The 20,028-nt window shown below is 44.1% G+C and overlaps 2 protein-coding genes across 2 annotated transcripts; both read left to right on the top strand.

The window, feature by feature from the left end:
* Window positions 1-2,448: 2,448 nt before the first annotated feature.
* On the top strand, window positions 2,449-5,871 carry LOC123050809 (conglutin alpha 2-like). Its single transcript, XM_044473541.1, has 3 exons — window positions 2,449-3,786; window positions 4,651-4,886; window positions 5,007-5,871. The coding sequence occupies exons 1-3, from the start codon at window positions 2,598-2,600 to the stop codon at window positions 5,664-5,666; spliced, it is 2,085 nt and encodes a 694-aa protein (XP_044329476.1). The 5' UTR covers window positions 2,449-2,597; the 3' UTR covers window positions 5,667-5,871.
* Window positions 5,872-7,026: 1,155 nt separating this feature from the next.
* Window positions 7,027-18,534, top strand: LOC123056176 (uncharacterized). Its single transcript, XM_044479876.1, has 4 exons — window positions 7,027-7,075; window positions 15,514-16,020; window positions 16,430-16,659; window positions 17,814-18,534. The coding sequence occupies exons 1-4, from the start codon at window positions 7,027-7,029 to the stop codon at window positions 18,429-18,431; spliced, it is 1,404 nt and encodes a 467-aa protein (XP_044335811.1). The 3' UTR covers window positions 18,432-18,534.
* Window positions 18,535-20,028: the final 1,494 nt, after the last annotated feature.

Below are 20,028 nucleotides of genomic sequence, written 5' to 3' on the forward strand. Positions count from 1 at the left end.
CTCTTCTTCATTTGACTCATCCGAATCATCGGCATGACCGCTATCACCATATGTATCTTCATCTTCCATCTAGTTTTGCATGTGCCCATCTACCTCGTCAGCGTCCGCCTCGCCACTGTAATAACCATCGGCATTTCCTCCTGCTACCTGACTACTCTGCCCTGGTTCGTAACCATCATCTCCAGCATTTGACACAAAATTTAACATAGATAAATGCATCCCTTCACTGCTCTAGCCAGTATCGTAACCACCCACGCCTTTAGGTGCACTGACCTCTCCTTCATGACAGGAAGAACTAAGGAAACATGATTGCATCCCCTGCTTTCGCAACCTTGTAACCAGCGCACCCACTGAGAGTCCCGCTTTATTGGCCTCAAATAAAAGTAGACAGTTGAGCTTGACCGGGTCCACAATGCATGAACACAGATGTTGCGTATTTCAATATTTAGCCCTAAACATCTTGTCAACCATTCTGTCAACCGACTAGCAGACCATGTTTGAGGCACCTCTGTGTACTGAAATTCACTCGGATCAGTTCCCATCTCATTTGTTCGGACAACACCGGGGCCATAGTAAAAAAACAAACTTCATTACATCCGACATCTCTGCTGACCTAAAAATATTCAACATGGACAACTATTAAGCAGCTGGATCAACTAAAAATATTAGCACACCTAAATATTTGACATTTAAATATATTACAGGATACTACCGGAAACAACTAAAAATATTCGCACTCCTAAATATTTGACATCTAAATATATTACGGAATACTATCAGAACAACTAAAAATATTCGCACACCTAAATATTTGACATCTAAATATATCACGGAATATTACTGGAGCAACTAAAAATATTCACACACCTAAATATTTGACGTAAAAATATATTACGGAATATTACCGGACCAACTAAAAATATTCGCACACCTAAATATTCGACATCTAAATATATTACAAAATGTTGCCGGACCAACTAAAAATATTCGCACACCTAAATATTTCACATGTAAACATATTACCGAATACTACTGGATCAACAATGACAGAGATAAACGTCAGTTGAATCTTACCCTTGAAGCATTTGAAGCAATGATGAACGACGGCCTTCAATCGCCGGAGCCGGAGCCTCCACCACCTCCACCACCCCCATCACCACCACCTCCACCTACACCACTTCCACCACCACCACCAAAATGCTCACAACCATCACCACGAGATATCCCATCATGAGATCGAAGTTTCCCTTGCCTCCCCCAACCCTCTAGAATGCAACTACGGTGGAAAATGGGCGACAAATCGGCTAAGTTTCGTGTATAAATTAGAGTGTTTTCGGGTGGGGAGAGAAAGAAAGAAAGAAAGAAGGAAAGAAGAAGAATGGACGAGGAAGAAGGGGGGCGCGCGGCGGCTAGTGGATTCTCAACCACCTGTCGGTTATGCCGAGGTCGACTGGGCCCTGTCGGTCAGGGCCATGCCGACTGCATGGCACCAGGCCGAGTGGCCGCGGGTGACATGGTTGAGCCAATGGTTGGCTTGCACGTGGAAGATGGGCCACTTATTGGCAGCGTCAAGGCCGACTAGGTCCAGTCGGCTTCCCCAAGGCCGAAGTTGTATTATTTTTAAAAATAAAATAAACGGCGTAATGTTTCTATAATTTATTAAAAACGTGTATTATTTTTAAAAAATAGCATAACAACTCCACTCTTATTCATTCTTTCTTAGAAACTCATTGTTTTGATTTTGTTTCAGTTTTATTTCATTTTGTTTGTTCTTTAAGGAAGCTTTTATACTTGGTGAAACTTTGGAAGAAAGGGAGGGACAACCCCTTTCCTCTCGTTTCCTCTAGAAACAGACTTTGCGTGAGGTCAACCCCTGTGTCGTGGATTTCGACCACCCTTCTTCCTTTCTCCTCCACCGGCGCTGCCGGTCGGAGTGGGGGAGGAAGGAGGGTGTGTCCGTGTGTAGTGGTAGTTTTCTCCTTCTTTTCTTCTCCCTGCCAAATAAAGCGGCGGCCAGATCCGGATCCATCCCGTCTCTTCCTCAATTTTATCCCCCTCTCGTTCACGGTGTTGAAAGTGGGGCGTGGTTCCTATGGTGGCACCGTTCGTGTCGTGTCAAATGATATTATATTGTGGGAAGGAAAGAACAGTAAATAATGAAATAAAATATGTATCATGTCGTGTCAAATGATTTTTTTTGATATTTTTAATGTGGGTATATTTCTTCATAAGCTTAGTCAAAGTTTACTAAGTTTGATTCTTTTTTTTTAGAAAATTGGATAAGAGCCTACATTTGTTTTTGACAAAAAAACATTTTTTCGAGGCAAAATAATAAGGGCCACGGTGGTTCTCGGACGGGCCGGCGAGCTGAGAACTGGGCCACACTTGTCTCGCCAACCCCTCCGAGCCGGACTGGGCTTGCTTTTGGTCACAGCCGCACACCTCCCTTCTTCCCCTCCATCCTCACTCTCGTCAGCCGCCGCCACAAACCCTCCCTTCTTCCCCTCCATCCTCACTGCTGCTTTGGCCAACCCCGGAGCAACCCCAAGCGGCGGCGGCGGAGATCAACGGTGCGGTGTTGGGGACAAGATACGAAGATGGGCACCAGGTCCTTCTTTACCGACTCCGAGATTCAGTCCGACCCTGAGCTATCGGAGCTGATAGGGGAGATCCTCTCCCTGAAGAGCGAGCGCAGAGACTTGATTGGGTCTCTTACTCCGGGGATTTCTCGCTGGGTGGATGAGATCTCTCGAGCAGCAACGTCGTCCGTCCGGGGCAATGTCGACTGCAAAGAGCCCTTCGGCATCTTGGAGGATGTCGAGGATTTGGGCCAGCGGATGCTGTCCATGTCCCATTTTCTTTCCTGTTCCAATTCCCGCATCCCCTTGTACAAGGCCGACGAGCTGGTTAGCACATCATCCAAATTAATGAAGATCTCCAAGGATTTCTGCGAATCTACAGAGCAGGCAATGGATAAGGCCGTGTCGGAGGCGGCAGAGGCAGAGGACAAGAGGAAGGAGGAGGAGAGGAAGGAGGACAAGAAGAAGAGGGATAGGATGAGGAAGAAGGAGAAGAAGAAGAAGCAACAGCAGAAGGAGAAGGATGAGGAGGACAAGGAGAAGAGGGCTATCATGAGGAAGAAGGAGAAGGAGAGGAAGAAGAAGAAAAAGCAGCAGCAGCAGCAGCAGGAGGATGATGCACAAGTTATTACATCTGAGAAGATCACCGAGAAGATGGAAAGAAGGGAGGAGGAAGAGGACGAGGACGAGGAGGAGACGAGGAGGCAACAGGAGGTGAGGAAGATCATGGCTGCCAATGAATTCTTGCGTCTCTCCTCCAATGTCCTGGCGAGACCCTTGTGTTACAGAAATGAGTTGGCGATGATGATTACAGAGGAGGATGAGCAGGAGTATGAGAGGGCGATGGAGGCGGAGAGGCAGGCAGCGATGGAGGCGGAGAGGCAGGCAGCGATGGAGGCGGAGGAGGCCAAGAGGGAGGCAATAAGGAAGGCAGAGAAGGAGAGGGAGCGGCGGAGGGAGATGATCAAGCAAAGGAAGGCGGAGAAGGAGGCAAAGAGGAAGCAGATCCCGCAGAACAAGGCGCCCATTGTGGAGAAGGAGGAGCGCATTGTGGAGGAGCATGCTGATGAGCAGGAAGCAAAATCCCCAGCGGAGCAGCTTAAAGAGCGGATGGGTAACCAGCTGGGTTTGTTCGCGGGCCGCCGTAGAGCATGGGAATACTCAAGTGGCAGCAAGCCGGGTCAGTGCGGTGGATTCGAAGATAAAAGTAAGTACAGAATGCATATATGCTGCAGCTTTATTATATAGCTTATTACTCAACTCTATTTGCATAGACTGTTTGCTCTGTGCTATATGCATCTCTCAAGAAATTAACTTTATTCAACTCTATTTGCTTAGGCCCCGCAGTATTCCATAGTTTTTGCTGCAGTTGTTGGCACATGCATGCCACAAATGATTGTATTACTTTATTCTGGCGATGGATGAACCTTGATCAATCATGCACATCCTGCTTAGATTAATCAGCAGTTTCAGGCCGGCTAGCTGATCTGTTTCTTTCGCTTGGCTTGTTGTTATGGCAGTACAGAAATTTGAAGTCACACACTTGTTGAATGGCAAAGTTGGTCAGAACTCAGGAGCAAACACCGTAGTGACAGTACTTAGTCTGTCTCCTCTAATTTGATCAGAAAACTATCGAAGTGAATTGTATATTTATTGCTACAGATCCTGGCATCTACTGTAGGTGTTGGCGTGCTGACCAGGCTGCATGGCGGGTGCATGCAGCCCGGCGGCTGTTAGAAATCACTAATTAGTCGTGTAGCTCCAAGCTGAGTTAGGTTCAGCTGTCATCCACCGTAACAATCAGTCAAAACTATGCATGGTAAAACATCACCATCCAAACATCTATGTAGTTTTTGTAAAACTGAGAAAAGCCATGGTTTTAAGTAATTGTAGAGTATTAGGTGCCCACACGTTGGAATACCGTGGCTTGAAATTACCACAGTTTAAAAAAAACTAAGCCTATGTTTGCTCTATGCATGTGAGAAGTTTGCTTACTCAACTCTATTTATTTACTCTTTGCTGTATGCATGTCTCAAGAAATTTGCTTAGTCTTTGCTTAATTGTGTTGCAGCTCTATTGAGTCCTATGCAGTTTACACATTGCATACCCGGTGTCATCCCGCCGCGTGCCGCTGTTATTGAGAGCTCCTTGCAGATCTACTCCTTCAAAGTTACTGGACTAAGTGGCGACCTGAAGTGGCCACTCAATGTGTATGGTGTGGTCGCTGCCCGAGACACCGTGGACCACAACCGCAACCTTCTCTTCTCTCGGTCAAGTGTTATGTATCAAGTACTTACATCTGAAAATGTATGCACTGTTCTATATTTAGTTTTCTCTTCATTTTCTTCCGTTTCTGTTAAGTACAGTAGTATTTTCTTCTTCAGCAAAACACTCCATTTAAATACAACGATGATCTAATGCTTGCAGGACTGTTCTTTGTGCTTGTCTGGCCCGTCACGTGCTATTCTAGCCGTGGACCCTGTTGACTTCGAAGTTGAGCTGCGAGTACATGATGGCTATGATTTTAGAGGTGATGGGATCAATGATAGAGAATTGATCTGTGTTAGCAACCGCTACGAGGTCGCGCCCAGCGGTGAGATTCAACGTTTAACCTTCTATAGTCCGTTGTGTAGAGCAGTGTTGAGCCTTGAACAACTTTCTAGTACGGTCCAGGCAACTATCTTGTCGATTCGTGTTGTCGGAGAGGGTCATCCTTTTAAATCCGGAGGGGAAGTTTTTTGTTGGTCATCTAGTGCAGATGGTAGTTCTACTATATATGAGAAGGTTGTGCTCCTTCATTCTCTTGAAGGAATTCCTCAAGAAGATGATGAGTTAGATCTAGATGGTTACCTCCCTCTGTCAAGAAATGTCGTTTCGGTTGAATCTGGAGGAGGGTTGAATGTTGTGGTAGAAACGTACGGGGGATCTTCTACATCTACTCATGTCTACTTCCCTTGTGAGTATTGCAACATCAGTCAGCGTACATGTTTGGTTGGCGGCTCTGAGGTGGAGATCACTGTTGCTTGGTCCCGACTTGTCCGCGACAAGATGGACCTTTTGATTGATGGATATACTACCCAGGCCTAGTATGGTGTCTTGGCCATGTATTTTCGTCTTGCTAGTGGTATGCTAAGGCAAGTAGGATTTCCAACTGCATGTGTATCCAACTCTATGTGCACGCAACTAGAATGCCGCACAAACTACATATACAATATATGCTACAGCAGCAGTGGAGATTGTAAACAATGAGATCATATGATATTGCAACAGTATCTAATCTATTACTAGGTAACAAGAGACAGTCAAAGGCGAGTGCTTCCCAAAATGTTCATGCACTTGGTTAATTAAACAGATTGCGAAGGTCAAATACTGGGCAAGAAGCTGTACTTCTTGTAATCATCAGGAGCCCAAAATGGACGTGTCGCATCCAGTGTGTACCCGCAGGAAGATATGGAAACTTAAGAATCAAAAAACCAAAAGTCGAAGCAGAGTGCACCAACAACTTAATGTAAACAAGGTGAGCACAACAAGGATACTAACAAACACAAGTTACACAAACTTACTTGAGCAATATCACAAGATATGAAAGTGTATGACACAAGTTAGCAATTCACACCAATCACAAGATATATCAATAGTAGCAAGTATGAATTGCGGAATATAAATTGTAGACCTAAATAATCTCTACAAGGAAATAACCAACACAATATAATGAGGACAACAAGATAATAGTGACTGCGAGGTCAAGTGACCAAAGAAAACCACAAATAAGGAGATATGGTTAAGGATAACTAAAGTCACGGAGACAAGGATGTATCCCGATGTCCACTTCCTTGGAGGGAAGCTAGTCAACATTGGAGGGATGGGTGTTACCACAAAGGCACAATAACACCACGAAAGCTCACGCTGTTGTCCTTGAGATATCACCACGAAGGCGATTCTCAACCACTATTGCTTCAGTCAGAAGGAGAGAGAATGGATCTATCACTTAGTGGAATCTCTCTCAAGAACACTCACTAATATCTTGTAGATCTAAGATTTGGTGCAGGAGAAAGTGAGAGGGAGCCTTTTTGTGTTCTAGGGTTCATATAAGTGTGCTGCTCGACCCCTCCATGAAGTGGTCAAGGGGTATATGTAGTGTGGCCCAAAAACTAGTTGTTTGATTGTAAAAGGTTGTGTAAGTACTTGACATATGGTAGTTACCAAACATATGGTGTGTACCGAACATCTGGTCGATGTACGTTTTGCACAGCTAAATGAATTAGCAGAGGCAAAGTAACAGGGGCACCAGACATCTGGTATGTACTGGACATCTGGTGTCTCAAGGAGCATAGGACGTCTGGTAGGTACCAAACTTCTATTAAAATTTTGGCTTTGTATAGGTTTACTGAATTTCGGTGTTTATCAAACATCTGGTGGCACAGACATCTGGTCGCTCGGGATAGCAATGGCACCTGAGCTTGATGTTGACATTATTCTTGGCTCAAGTTGGAAAGGCAATCCTGATCACGACTCTTGGTGAAGACATCAAATAGCCCCCACATAACCATGTGGAAGCACAACTTTTTATTCCATCTTCACATACCCATCATGTGATCGCTCGCAAGCATCAAGCATGTAATCCTTTGGTATGCCAATCTTGAACTTTCCCTTGTCAACCATAATCATCATCACTTGATGTCATCCTCCCATGGGCACTTGTAATATTTCTCTTATGCAAGCTCATGAGAATCACCTAACCCTCATAGACATAGACAAGCACATATCATGGCTTAGTACACAAAGCATATTTGACAATTTTTTACCATACCACAAGATCCCATGTGGTATATTAGTTGTGCTTGTGCGTTTACCATTTAGAATTCGATCTTCAAGCTTTATCTCTGTCAACCTTTATCTTTACTCCATGATCAAAACCTGATATCTGGAGGGCCATTTCTTTTGATTATGATAACGTCCCCAAGGCGACTTCAAATGAACAAGTATTCAACATGACTTTTCTTCCTTACATCAAGGCAAACGATTTTTATTTTTGAATCATCTCAATCCGAGGTCGTATGCAAAATCTGCAACCCTAACAGTCTAAAATGACAATGAGGAGAAAAGTTTCGCCCCACACCACACCAAGACATTGATGTCTTATACATTGTGTGAGTTATTCGGACCCCAAGATTTCTACGGATTGAAAAGTTTTCGACACGAAAGAATCCATTCAACCTTCTTATTGCATTACCCATGGAACAACTTCATATATAACTTGGTGCCATTGTTTCCATAGAAGTTTTCATTCATTATCAACTCTCAATGCACATGTTTGTGTTGATGGATTACTTCATTCAATTCATCCAATATTCTTCATGTATTATCAATGGAACTTTCGCGAGAGGCACATCTCTGCCTAAGAAAAAAAACTACCACGAGAGGCACATATTTGTTTCTCGTGGAGGCATAGATTTTGCTTCCACGAGAGGCAGAGTTGTGCCCCCCGGAAAGGAAGAAACGTTTTTTTTACTTCCACGAGAGGCACAAAGTTTGCTTCTTATGGAGGCACATTTTTTTGCTTCCGCGAGAGGCATTGTGCCATTTGGAAAAAGGAAAATATTTTTTTTTTGCTTCCACGAGAAGCTCAAGTTTGCTTCTTGTGTAGGCACAAATCTGCTTCCACGAGAGGCACATGAAAAGAATATATTTTCTTTTTTCACAGGAGGCGCATATTTGCTTCTCGGAAAAGGAAAAAAATAAAACATAATCATGCTTCTGGCTATGAGTTTTTCTATCTTTTATCGGCCTTTTTGGGAGAAAAAAATTCATCAAAACCTATTAACATGGGATCTAGTTTCGAATATCTCAACACGAAGAATCGAGCAGTGAAAATGGTTCATGAATTGGACAACCAGTTATAAGAGATAAAATGTTTTAAAAACAAATCTACGAAAAAAGTGAAAACTCCTAGGCTACCATTTGTCAGCCCTTGAGAGGGTGGGAGTGACATTTACAAGGGGTTCTCCGTAATGAATGATTTCTTTGTTTTTGAGGCAAATAAAAAGTAGCGGGGAGGTTCTAGGACGGACCGGCGAGGTGGAGAGTCGCTCTTGTTGGGCCAGCCCCTCCGACTAGGCCCGACTGAGCTTTTCTTCGGTGGGACAGCATTCCATCCCAACCCAACCCACCGCTTTGTTTTTTTAACTTCAACCTGATCTTTATTTATTCAAACCGGCAGGAATCTCTGCCGCTATAACCTGCAGAATACAGTCGGGAGGTTCATTCAACCAGACCTTACAATAATGACTCAAAACACTCTCCTTAGCTAACAAATGTGCTGCACTATTTGCAGTCCTCCCAACCCAAGAAAATTTCCATCTTTCCCTGCTATCCAACATTTGCTTGACTTCCTCTATGATTGGTCCCAGCGTAGATAGGTCCCTCTCCTTGCTCTGTAACTTGCTAACTATCTCCTTGCAGTCCATCTCAATGTGCAGACTGTTGGCGTTAAACTCATGTGCTAACTGAACCGCATGCTTACAAGCTTGAAGCTCGGCTGTAGCTGGGTCCTTACACATTGGGAGGAAATGGCATGCACTACCCAGCAGAGCCCCTTCATGATTTCTGAATACCACTCCTGCACCTCCATTCTCACCTGTTTTTGATATGGCATGCACTACCAAGCAGAGCCCCTTCATTGACTTTAACCCATCCTTCCTCCGGCGGTTTCCACTTTTCAACAGGCACGGGCTTCTGTATTTTGCTTTTGTGTCCATGTATGGCCTGCCACTCCTCCATCAACTTAACTACAGTCCTTGCAATCACCTCTGCATCTTCAATTCTCTTTCCATCATGGGCATTACTGCGAGCTAACCACAGTCCATACTGTTGGAAATATGCCCTAGAGGCAATAATAAATGGTTATTATTATATTTCTTTGTTCATGGTAATTGTCTATTATTCATGCTATAATTGTATTGTCCGGAAATCGTAATACATGTGTGAATACATAGACCACAACCTGTCCCTAGTAAGCCTCTAGTTGACTAGCTCGTTGATCAACAAATAGTCATGGTTTCCTGACTATGGACATTGGATGTCATTGATAACGGGATCACATCATTAGGAGAATGATGTGATGGACAAGACCCAACTTAAGCATAGCATAAAAGATCGTGTAGTTTCGTTTGCTAGAGCTTTTCCATTGTCAAGTATCTTTTCCTTAGACCATGAGATCGTGCAACTCCCGGATACCGTAGGAGTGCTTTGGGTGTGCCAAACGTCACAACGTAACTGGGTGACTATAAAGGTGCATTACGGGTATCTCCAAAAGTGTCTGTTGGGTTGGCACGGATCGAGACTGGGATTTGTCACTCCGTGTGACGGAGAGGTATCTCTGGGCCCACTCGGTAATGCATCATCATAATGAGCTCAATGTGACTAAGGCGTTAGTCACGGAATCATGCATTGCGGTATGAGTAAAGAGACTTGCCGGTAACGAGATTGAACAAGGTATTGGGATACCGACGATCGAATCTCGGGCAAGTAACATACCGATTGACAAAGGGAATTGCATACGGATTGATTGAATCCTCGACACCGTGGTTCATCCGATGAGATCATCGTGGAGCATGTGGGAGCCAACATGGGTATCCAGATCCCGCTGTTGGTTATTGACCAGAGAGGCGTCTCGGTCATGTCTGCATGTCTCCCGAACCCGTAGGGTCTACACACTTAAGGTCCGGTGACGCTAGGGTTGTAGAGATATATGTATGCGGAAACCCGAAAGTTGTTCGGAGTCCCGGATGAGATCCCGGACGTCACGAGGAGTTCCGGAATGGTCCGGAGGTAAAGATTTATATATGGGAAGTCTTATTTTGGTCGCCGGAAAAGTTTCGCACTTTATCGGTATTGTACCGGGAGTGCCGAAAGGGGTCCGGGGGTCCACCAAGGGGGTCCACCAGCCCCGGGGGGCCACATGGGCTGTAAGGGGTGCGCCTTGGCCTATATGGGCCAAGGGCACCAGCCCCAAGAGGCCCATGTGCAAGAGATAAGAAAAAAGGGAGAGTCCTAAAGGGGGAAGGCACCTCCGAGGTGCCTTGGGGGGGAAGGACTCCCCCCTGGCCGCACCCTTCCTTGGAGGAAGGGGCAAGGCTGCGCCCCCCCTCTCCCTTGGCCCTATATATAGTGGGGGGAAGGGAGGGCAGCAACATCTAAGCCTTGGGCGCCTCCCTCCTCCCATGCAACACCTCTCTCTCTCTCTCTCTCTCTCTCTCGCAGAAGCTTGCGAAGCCCTGCCGGAGAGCCGCTACATCCACCACCACGCCGTCGTGCTGTTGGATCTCCATCAACCTCTCCTCCCCCCTTGCTGGATCAAGAAGGAGGAGACGTCGCTGCACCGTACGTGTGTTGAACGCGGAGGTGCCGTACGTTCGGCACTCGGTCATCGGTGATTTGGATCACGGCGAGTACGACTCCGTCATCCACGTTCATTGGAACGCTTCCGCTCGCGATCTACAAGGGTATGTAGATGCACTCCCTTCCCCTCGTAGCTAGTAGACTCCATAGATGCATCTTGGTGAGCGTAGGAAAATTTTAAATTATACCTATGATTCCCAACAGTGGCATCATGAGCCAGGTCTATGCGTAGTTACTATGCACGAGTAGAACACAAAGAAGTTGTGGGCGTTGAGTTTGCCAATTCTTCTTGCCGCTACTAGTCTTTTCTTGTTTCGGCGGCATTGTAGGATGAAGCGGCCCGGACCGACCTTACACGTACTCTTACGTGAGACAGGTTCTACCGACTGACATGCACTAGATGCATAAGGTGGCTAGCGGGTGTCTGTCTCTCCTACTTTAGTCGGAACAGATTCGATGAAAAGGGTCCTTATGAAGGGTAAATAGAAATTGGCAAATCACGTTGTGGTCATACGTAGGTAAGCAACATTCTTGCTAGAGACCTACAAACCACGTAAAAAATTGCAACAACAATTAGAGGACGTCTAACTTGTTTTTGCAGCAAGTGCTATGTGATGTGATATGGCCAGAAGATGTGATGAATGATATATGTGATGTATGAGATTGATCATATTCTTGTAATAGGAATCACGACTTGCATGTCGATGATTATGACAACCGGCAGGAGCCATAGGAGTTGTCTTTATTATTTTGTATGACCTGCGTGTCATTGAATAACGCCATGTAAATTACTTTACTTTGTTGCTAAACGCGTTAGCCATAGAAGTAGAAGTAATCGTTGGCGTGACGACTTCATGAAGACACAATGATGGAGATCATGATGATGGAGATCATGGTGTCATGCCGGTGACGAAGATGATCATGGTGCCCCGAAGATGGAGATCAAAGGAGCATGATGATATTGGCCATATCATGTCACTATTTGATTGCATGTGATGTTTATCATGTTTTTGCATCTTATTTGCTTAGAACGACGGTAGCAAGTAGGATGATCCCTTATAATAATTTCAAGAAAGTGTTCACCCTAACTGTGCACCGTTGCGAAGGTTCGTCGTTTCGAAGCACCACGTGATGATCGGGTGTGATAGATTCTTACGTTCGAATACAACGGGGGTTGACGAGCCTAGCATGTACAGACATGGCCTCGGCACACACGCAATACACTTAGGTTGACTTGACGAGCCTAGCATGTACAGACATGGCCTCGAAACACGGAGGACCGAAAGGTCGAGCATGAGTCGTATAGAAGATACGATCAACATGGAGATGTTCACCGATCTTGACTAGTCCGTCTCACGTGATGATCGGACACGGCCTAGTTAAACTCGGATCATGTTTGACTTAGATGACTAGAGGGATGTCTATCTGAGTGGGAGTTCATAATCAGATGAACTTCATTATCATGAACATAGTCAAATAGGTATTTGCAAATTATGTCATAGCTTGCGCTTTAGTTCTACTGGTTAAGATATGTTCCTAGAGAAAATTTAGTTGAAAGTTGGTAGTAGCAATTATGCGGACTGGGTCCGTAAACTGAGGATTGTCCTCATTGCTGCACAGAAGGCTTATGTCCTTAATGCACCACTCGGTGTGCTGAACCTCAGTGTCGTTTGTAGATGTTACGAAACATCTGACATACACGTTTTGATGACTACGTGATAGTTCAATGCGTAATGCTAACAGTTTAGAATTGTGGCACAAGAGACATTTTTGAAACGTCGCAGAACATATGAGATGTTCCGAAGACTGAAATTGGGATTTCAGACTAGTGCCCATGTCAAGAGGTATGAGACCTCTGACAAGTTTCTTAAGCCTGCAAACTAAGGGAGAAAAGCTCAATCGTTGAGCGTGTGCTCAGATTGTCTGAGTGCCACAATCGCTTGAATCGAGTGGGAGTTAATCTCCCAGATGAGATAGTGATAGTTCTCCATAGTCACTGCCACCAAGCTAGTAGAGCTTCGTGATGAACTATAACATATCAAGGATAATCATGATGATCCTTGAGCTATTCGCGATGTTTGACACCGCGAGAGTAGAAATCAAGAAGGAGCATCAATTGTTGATGGTTAGTAAAACCACTAGTTTAAGAAGGGCAAGGGCAAAAGGGATACTTCATGAAACAGCAAGTCGTTTGCTACTCTAGTGAAGAATCCCAAGGTTGAACCCAAACCCGAGACTAAGTGCTTCTGTAATGAGAGGAACGGTCACTGAAGCAGTACTACCCTAGATACTTGGTAGATGAGAAGGCAGGCAAGGTCGACAGAAGTATATTGGATGTACGTTATATGAATGTGTACTTTACTAGTACTCCTAGCAGCACCAGGGTATTAGATACTGGTTCGGTTGCTAAGTGTTAGTAACTCGAAATAAAAGCTGCGGAATAAATGGAGACTAGCTAAAGGTGAGATGACGATATGTGTTGGGAGTGTTTCCAAGGTTGATGTGATCAAGCATCGCATGCTCCCTCTACCATCGAGATTTGGTGTTTGCGTTGAACATGATTGGATTATGTTTACCGCAAAATGGTTATTCATTTAAGGAGAATAATGGTTACTCTGTTTATTTGAATAAAACCTTCAATGGTCTTGCACCTAAAATGAATCTCGATCGTAGTGATACACATGTTCGTGCCAAAAGATATAAAATAGTAATGATAGTTCCACATACTTGTGGCACTGCCATTTGAGTCATATTGGTATAGAACGCATGAAGAAGCTCCATGTGGATGGATCTTTGGACTCACTCATTTTTGAAAAGATTGAGACATGTGAACCATGTCTATTGGTATATATGCATGAAGAAACTCCATACAGATGGATCGTTTAGACTCACTTGATTATGAATCACTTGAGACATGCAAATCATACCACATGGGCAAGATGACTGAAAGTCCTCGTTTTCAGTAAGATGGAACAAGAGAGCAACTTATTGGAAGTAATACATTTTGATGTGCGCAGTCCAATGAGTGCTGAGGCATGCAGTGGATATCGTTATGTTCTTACTTCACAGATGATTTGAGTAGATGCTGAGTGTATTTACTTGATGAAACACTAGTCTGAATTATTGAAAGGTTCAAGTAATTTCAGAGTGAAGTTGAAGATCGTCGTAACAAGAGGATAAAATGTCTGTGATATGATCATAGAGATGAGTATCTGAGATACGAGTTTGGCACATAGTTGAGACATTGTGGAAAGTGTTTCACAATTAATACCGCCTGGAACACCATAGTGTGATGGTGTGTCCGAACATCATAACTGCACCCTATTGGATATGGTGCATACCATGATGTTTCTTATCAAATTACCACTATCGTTTATGGGTTAGGCATTAGAGACAACCGCATTCACTTTAAAAGGGGCACCACGCAATTCCGTTGAGACGACACCGTTTAGAGAAACCTAAGTTGTCGTTTCTTAAAAGTTTGGGGCTGTGAAGCTTATGTGAAAAAGTTTCAGGCTGATAAGCTCGAACCCAAAGCGGACAAATGCATCTTCATAGAATACCCAAAACAGTTGGGTATACCTCCTATTTCAGATCTGGAAGCAAAAGTAATTGCTTCTAGAAACGAGTCCTTTCTCGAGGAAAAGTTTCTCTCGAAAGAATTGAGTGGGAGGATGGTGGAGACTTGATAAGGTTATTGAACCGTCGCTTCAACTAGTGTGTAGCAGGGCACAGGAAGTTGTTCCTGTGGCACCTACACCAATTGAAGTGGAAACTTATGATAGTGATCATGAAACTTCGGATCAAGTCACTACCAAACCTCGTAGGACGACGAGGATGCGCACTACTTCAGAGTAATGCGTGATCCTGTCTTGGAAGTCATGTTGCTAGACAACAATGAACCTACGAGCTATGGAGAAGCGGTGGTGGGCCCATATTCCGACGAATGGCTCGAGGCCATGAAATCCGAGATATAATCCATGTATCAGAACAAAGCATGGACTTTGGTGAACTTGCCCGATGATCGGCAAGCCATTGAGATAAATGGATCTTTAAGAAGAAGACGGACATGGACGGTAATGTTATCGTCTATGAAGCTCGACTTGTGGCAAAGAGTATTTTCACAAGTTCAAGGAGTTGACTACGATGAGTTTTTCTCATCCGTAGCGATGCTTAGGTCCGTCGGAATCATGTTAGCATTAGCTACATTTATGAAATCTGGCAGATGGATGTCAAAACAAGTTTCCTTACCAGTTTTCGTAAGGAAAGGTTGTATGTGATACAATCAGAAAGGTTTTGTCGATCCTAAGGATGCTAAAAGGTATGCTAGCTCCAGCGATCCTTCCATGGATTAGAGCAAGCATCTCGGAGTCAGAATATACGCTTTGATGGGGTGATCAAAGTTTTTGGGTTTATACAAAGTTTGTTAGAAACTTGTATTTACAATAAAGTGAGTGGAAGCGCTACAACATTTCTGATAAGTATATGTGAATGACATATTGATGATCCGAAATGATGTAAAATTTCTGGAAAGCATATCGTCGCTACCGTGAGACCCTGAGGTGGGAGACCGAATTCCTGAGGAGCGAGGTCACCTCCCGTGGCCTGGAGACGATTGCTGGGAAGAAGGGCTATCTGAAGGAGCATACTGGTCGAAGATCACTATCTCGCGAATTACCTCAGCTGAAGGAGCAGTTGTCCGGCCAGAAGATCGCGAGCCTGCCTCTGGTCAGTTTGCCCTATCTCGTTCCTCGTCACGAGGAGGCCCTCAATCTGCTCCTGCACGAGGCGCACAAGCTGGGCTACCGGATCCAGTCTCTGAGGGAACTCGCTGCTCCAATCTCCCTGGAGACGGCCAGGTTACTGTCTCTCGTGTCGGAAAGATGTGCGGAGATCTCCAGAATCATTGCGAGGCAAGGGTCGCCCAATTCAGGCAAATCTTCCGAGGATGCTGCAATTGCTGCTTACAGCGAGCGCCGTGAAAGCTGGGAGTCCATTTGGGGTAGTCCAGTATTAAGGTCTGGCGGCTTCAACGACATAAGTAAGTGCTGCTTATGTCACCAATAATTATTTATCTTGTAGGAAGACCAATTTCAAAGAATTTTTGAAACCACAACAAGTGATTCCAAAATTCCAATTCTGATTCTGATAGAAATCTTTTAACTCTGGGGAAACTCATTTGTACTAGTTCCAATCCAGGGGAATTACTGCACAAATACACACTAGTTCACAGTTTCCCAAGTGGACATTTGGCTTTGATGTCGGTGAGTGTAGCACCTGTCTGCTCCTATGCCTTTCCTGCTTTTGCTTCCTTTTTCTTCATTACTATGCATTTCTCAGTCAATGTAATCATAACTTGCTGCTTTTCTTCTTGCACGGTAAAATATTGTACTTCCCTTGGTTTAGTGGTTTCTACATTATATAACACTACACACACATTGATATTGCAGCCACACTGTCTCCTATGTACTTTACCCCATTTGCACCTGCTATCATCCCATACACCGGCTTCGCCACCAAGGCCTTGCAGATTTACTCCTTCGAGATCTCTGACCTAAATGACTGCTTGAAGTGGCCACTCTATGTGTATGGCGTGGTTGCTGCTCGAGACGTTGTGGATGGTAACCGCAACCTCCTCTTCTCTTGCTCCCGGGCTAACGGCCAAGTAGTCACAGAAAAGGTATGTATGAAATGTTTTTTCTTCCTCTTGCATGTGATCTTGTGTATTAAACATGCCGATTAGCAAACATAGAAAATTACCATGGCAGTCCATATAACTCTGCTGGTTCCTAGATAGGCATAGCTTTGGTTATTGTTACTCTTGGATGAAAATAATTTGATCGAAGAAAAGTTTGTTCCTATCAGCGTTTAATTACACATCAAGGAAATCGAATTAAGCTCATCAGCATTAGTCGAGTAGTGCAGCAGATAAGAAACTCGCCCTATGAGGGACATCTAGTGGTAATTAGTATTCCCTCTGTCCCACAATATAAGCGTTTTTGCAAGCTATTTTTAGCTTGCAAAAATGTCTTACATTGTGGGAGGAAGGATTACAAGATATGGTTATATGAAAAAATAGTTTCTTCTTATGGCCAAAGTCAAGATCTATTCTGGATCAACACAAGCATCTTCAATACTGCACCTTCCAGGCAGAATGCAGGCCTTTGTTGATATAGTTGCACTGTCAAAGTTGATTGCAATAGTTTGATGTGTATCTCATTAACAGAAATATCACAGGCTTCTGTGTTCTAACACTTGCACCCTTGATATAGTTCAAGCAAGAAAAACATTTTAGGAAGTTGAGTGGCTCGGTGTCAAGCAAATGTTTCAGGGAACTATCTGGTCCAACCAGTAGTATGCCAATGTGTCTACCAGTCTCCCATTATCTACCTTCAAATAACCATGGAAGATGAATCAGTTCTCATTAAGGGATATAATCAACTGTAGTGTGGTCAGCAGCAAGAGGAACATTCAAACAATTATTGTGACCATGAATTCCTGGTGCTCTGTCTGTCTCAGTACATAGAACTCTTAGGAAGGGAATACCATGCTCATTCTTAGGCATTTCAAACAAAAGATAGCACCTCTCTAAACTAAGTTCTGCAGCCAACAAATCAAACCCTCTCTGAACAAAGTATCTCTGTTTTTTAGCTCTTCGTATTCAGCACATGCAACAACAATGACCATGAAAACGGGAGCTTTATGTTCCTTTTATCAGGGACAGAAAGGTCATTGAGTTTGTTCCTGAGCAAAGTTTCCATACTATCTCATATTAGATGTTTGTCGGTTTCAACTAAGCGTTAGTAATGATAATGATGATGATGTTGTCTGCAGGATCCTTTTTTGCACTTGACTGGGCCTTCTCGTGCTATTCTGGCTGAGTATCCTGTCGACTTTGAAGTTGAACTAAGGATAAAAGATGGAACAGAGTGCCAAGATAAAGCCTTGAGGAGTTCTGCTAACCACCACAGTTTCGCTAGTGCTGACAGTGCTGTTTTCTTTAGCTGCCTGTGTTCAGCAGAGTTAAGCCTCCAGACTGTTTATAGTGCAGTCCAGGCCACTATCTTGTCCATTCGTCTTGTTGGAGGGGAGTCATCTTTTGAATATGGAGGTCAAGTTTCATGTTCATCATATACTGAAGGTGTCAATGCTGATGCATGTCGGGAAGTTGTGTTGATTGATTGTGATGAAAAATTTCTTGAAGATGGACTGGATGGCTATATCTCTCTTTCAAGGAATGTGGTCACCGTGGAATTGGAAGGATCACTGAAGATTACCATAAAAGAATATACAAAGTCTCGTCTTGTCGCTAACGAGGCCCAGCTTGATATCCCTGCTCAGCATTGCCAAGTAAGCAAGAAAGAATGTGTTCTTGGCGGACATAATGTGGTTGTTCTTATTGCTTGGTCCCTGCTTGTGAGGGACAAGCTCGATAACTTGATGATGGGGTGAAGATGACTCCTTAGGTGATCAAACTTAGAGCTAATATATATGTATATGTTGTTGTACTAGACCTATGTTTTGTGATCTTGTGTTATCAAACTTGAAGACTAGATCTATGCTTCTTTTGTTCTATTCCTACAACTGCTGGGGAGGTACCTTTATTGTTTAACGCAGTTCGAACTGATGAATGTAGTTTCTTTTGGTCAAAGATGTCAGTTGACAAATGTGAGTCGTCCCGCGTGGGCAAACTGGAGCAAAATGTGGCTGTGGCCTGCGAGCGTTCTGCTCCGACTTCAGACAAACAATTTATGGCTTTCTAGTGTTGAAAATGAACTGCTAGAGCATCTAGAGCATCAGTGGTGAAAATGAACTGCTCCAGCCAGTGGTTTTCATTATACACGCAGCAGAAAAATGAAATAACACAAAAATAATTTAAATATGAAGAAGAAAGAAGAAAGAGAATTAAAAGGGTCAGATCACCCAACGGATAATCACGCTCGCGTCCGCCGCCTCGGTTGCGTGCCACGCGTCCGTTTTGGACCCCACCACCACATTATTTGCAACAGCCACGCCTCGCCTCGTACCGTATCCTCTTCTCCCAAATCTCCTTTCTCATGAATCCAGGGGATCTGCTCCATGCAAAAAAAAAACTGCAGCAGCATCCAGGGGATCTGCTCTAGGGGATGCTGTTGCAAATTTTGCAACATGGGTCCTGTTGCAGAAAATTAGATGCGGCGGAGATGTTGTTTTAATTTCTGTAACAAGGGTCTCGTTGCGGAAATTAGACGCAACGGAAGATGTTGCAATTTTCACAACAAGGATCATGTTGCAGAAAATTAGACGCGTGAAAGATGTTGTTGCAGAAAATTAGACGCGGTGGGAGATGTTTGTCGCAATTTCTGTAAGGGTCTTGTTGCAGAAAACTAAAGAAGAAGAGGTTTTGCAACATGGGTCTTGTTGCAGAAAATTATAGAAGATGAGGTTTCGCAACACAGGTCTTGTTGCAGGAAATCAGAGAAGACCAGATCTTGCAACAAGAGCATAGTTGCACGAAATTAGAGAGAAGGATTGAACAACTTGTGTCACGCAATCAAATGGCTCGCGAGGCGGCTGGCGGATCTTTTTAAAAGATACACCGGCCGACGCGCAGCAACCCCCAGAATAAAAATAGAATGGAAAACTGAACAGAAAAAGAAAAGGAGGAAAATAGAAAAAAGAAAAAGAAAGAAAAAAGAAAGAAAAAAAAAGGGTTCAGGGAAGGGTTTAGAGCCTTCCCAAAACCGATGGAGATGAAATCCGATAAATGGGCCGGCCCATATGAATACCATCGCTGAGGGAATGTACCAGGTCGCTCCGCGCTGACCTGCGCGCCAAATAGGTGTCCATGCAAGCAAGAGTAACTAATCAGCGAGTACTGCTTCGGGAGCCCACAATGTGCACCGTTTAACCAAGACAAACATTTTGCGGGCAGGAGCTGAGATCGCGGGCTGGGCAGGAGCGGAGATCGCGGGGGATTGCTGGGATCATGGTGGAGCTGTACTGGATTGCTAGCTTTTTCAAATGTAAAGGATGTAACTGTAAAATTGTGCTTAGTTCAAAAATTCTA

This window comes from Triticum aestivum, chromosome 2D, assembly GCF_018294505.1.
Source record: "Triticum aestivum cultivar Chinese Spring chromosome 2D, IWGSC CS RefSeq v2.1, whole genome shotgun sequence".
Classification (NCBI taxonomy): Eukaryota; Viridiplantae; Streptophyta; class Magnoliopsida; order Poales; family Poaceae; genus Triticum; species Triticum aestivum.

Coding starts and splice junctions, on each gene's coding strand:
- LOC123050809 (XM_044473541.1), top strand. CDS start 2,598: ATGGGCACCAGGTCCTTCTTTACCGACTCCGAGATTCAGTCCGACCCT. Junction 3,787..4,650: donor CGGTGGATTCGAAGATAAAA/GTAAGTACAGAA, acceptor ATTGTGTTGCAG/CTCTATTGAGTCCTATGCAG. Junction 4,887..5,006: donor AAGTACTTACATCTGAAAAT/GTATGCACTGTT, acceptor TAATGCTTGCAG/GACTGTTCTTTGTGCTTGTC.
- LOC123056176 (XM_044479876.1), top strand. CDS start 7,027: ATGGCACCTGAGCTTGATGTTGACATTATTCTTGGCTCAAGTTGGAAA. Junction 7,076..15,513: donor TCTTGGCTCAAGTTGGAAAG/GCAATCCTGATC, acceptor ATTTCTGGAAAG/CATATCGTCGCTACCGTGAG. Junction 16,021..16,429: donor TGGCGGCTTCAACGACATAA/GTAAGTGCTGCT, acceptor TTGATATTGCAG/CCACACTGTCTCCTATGTAC.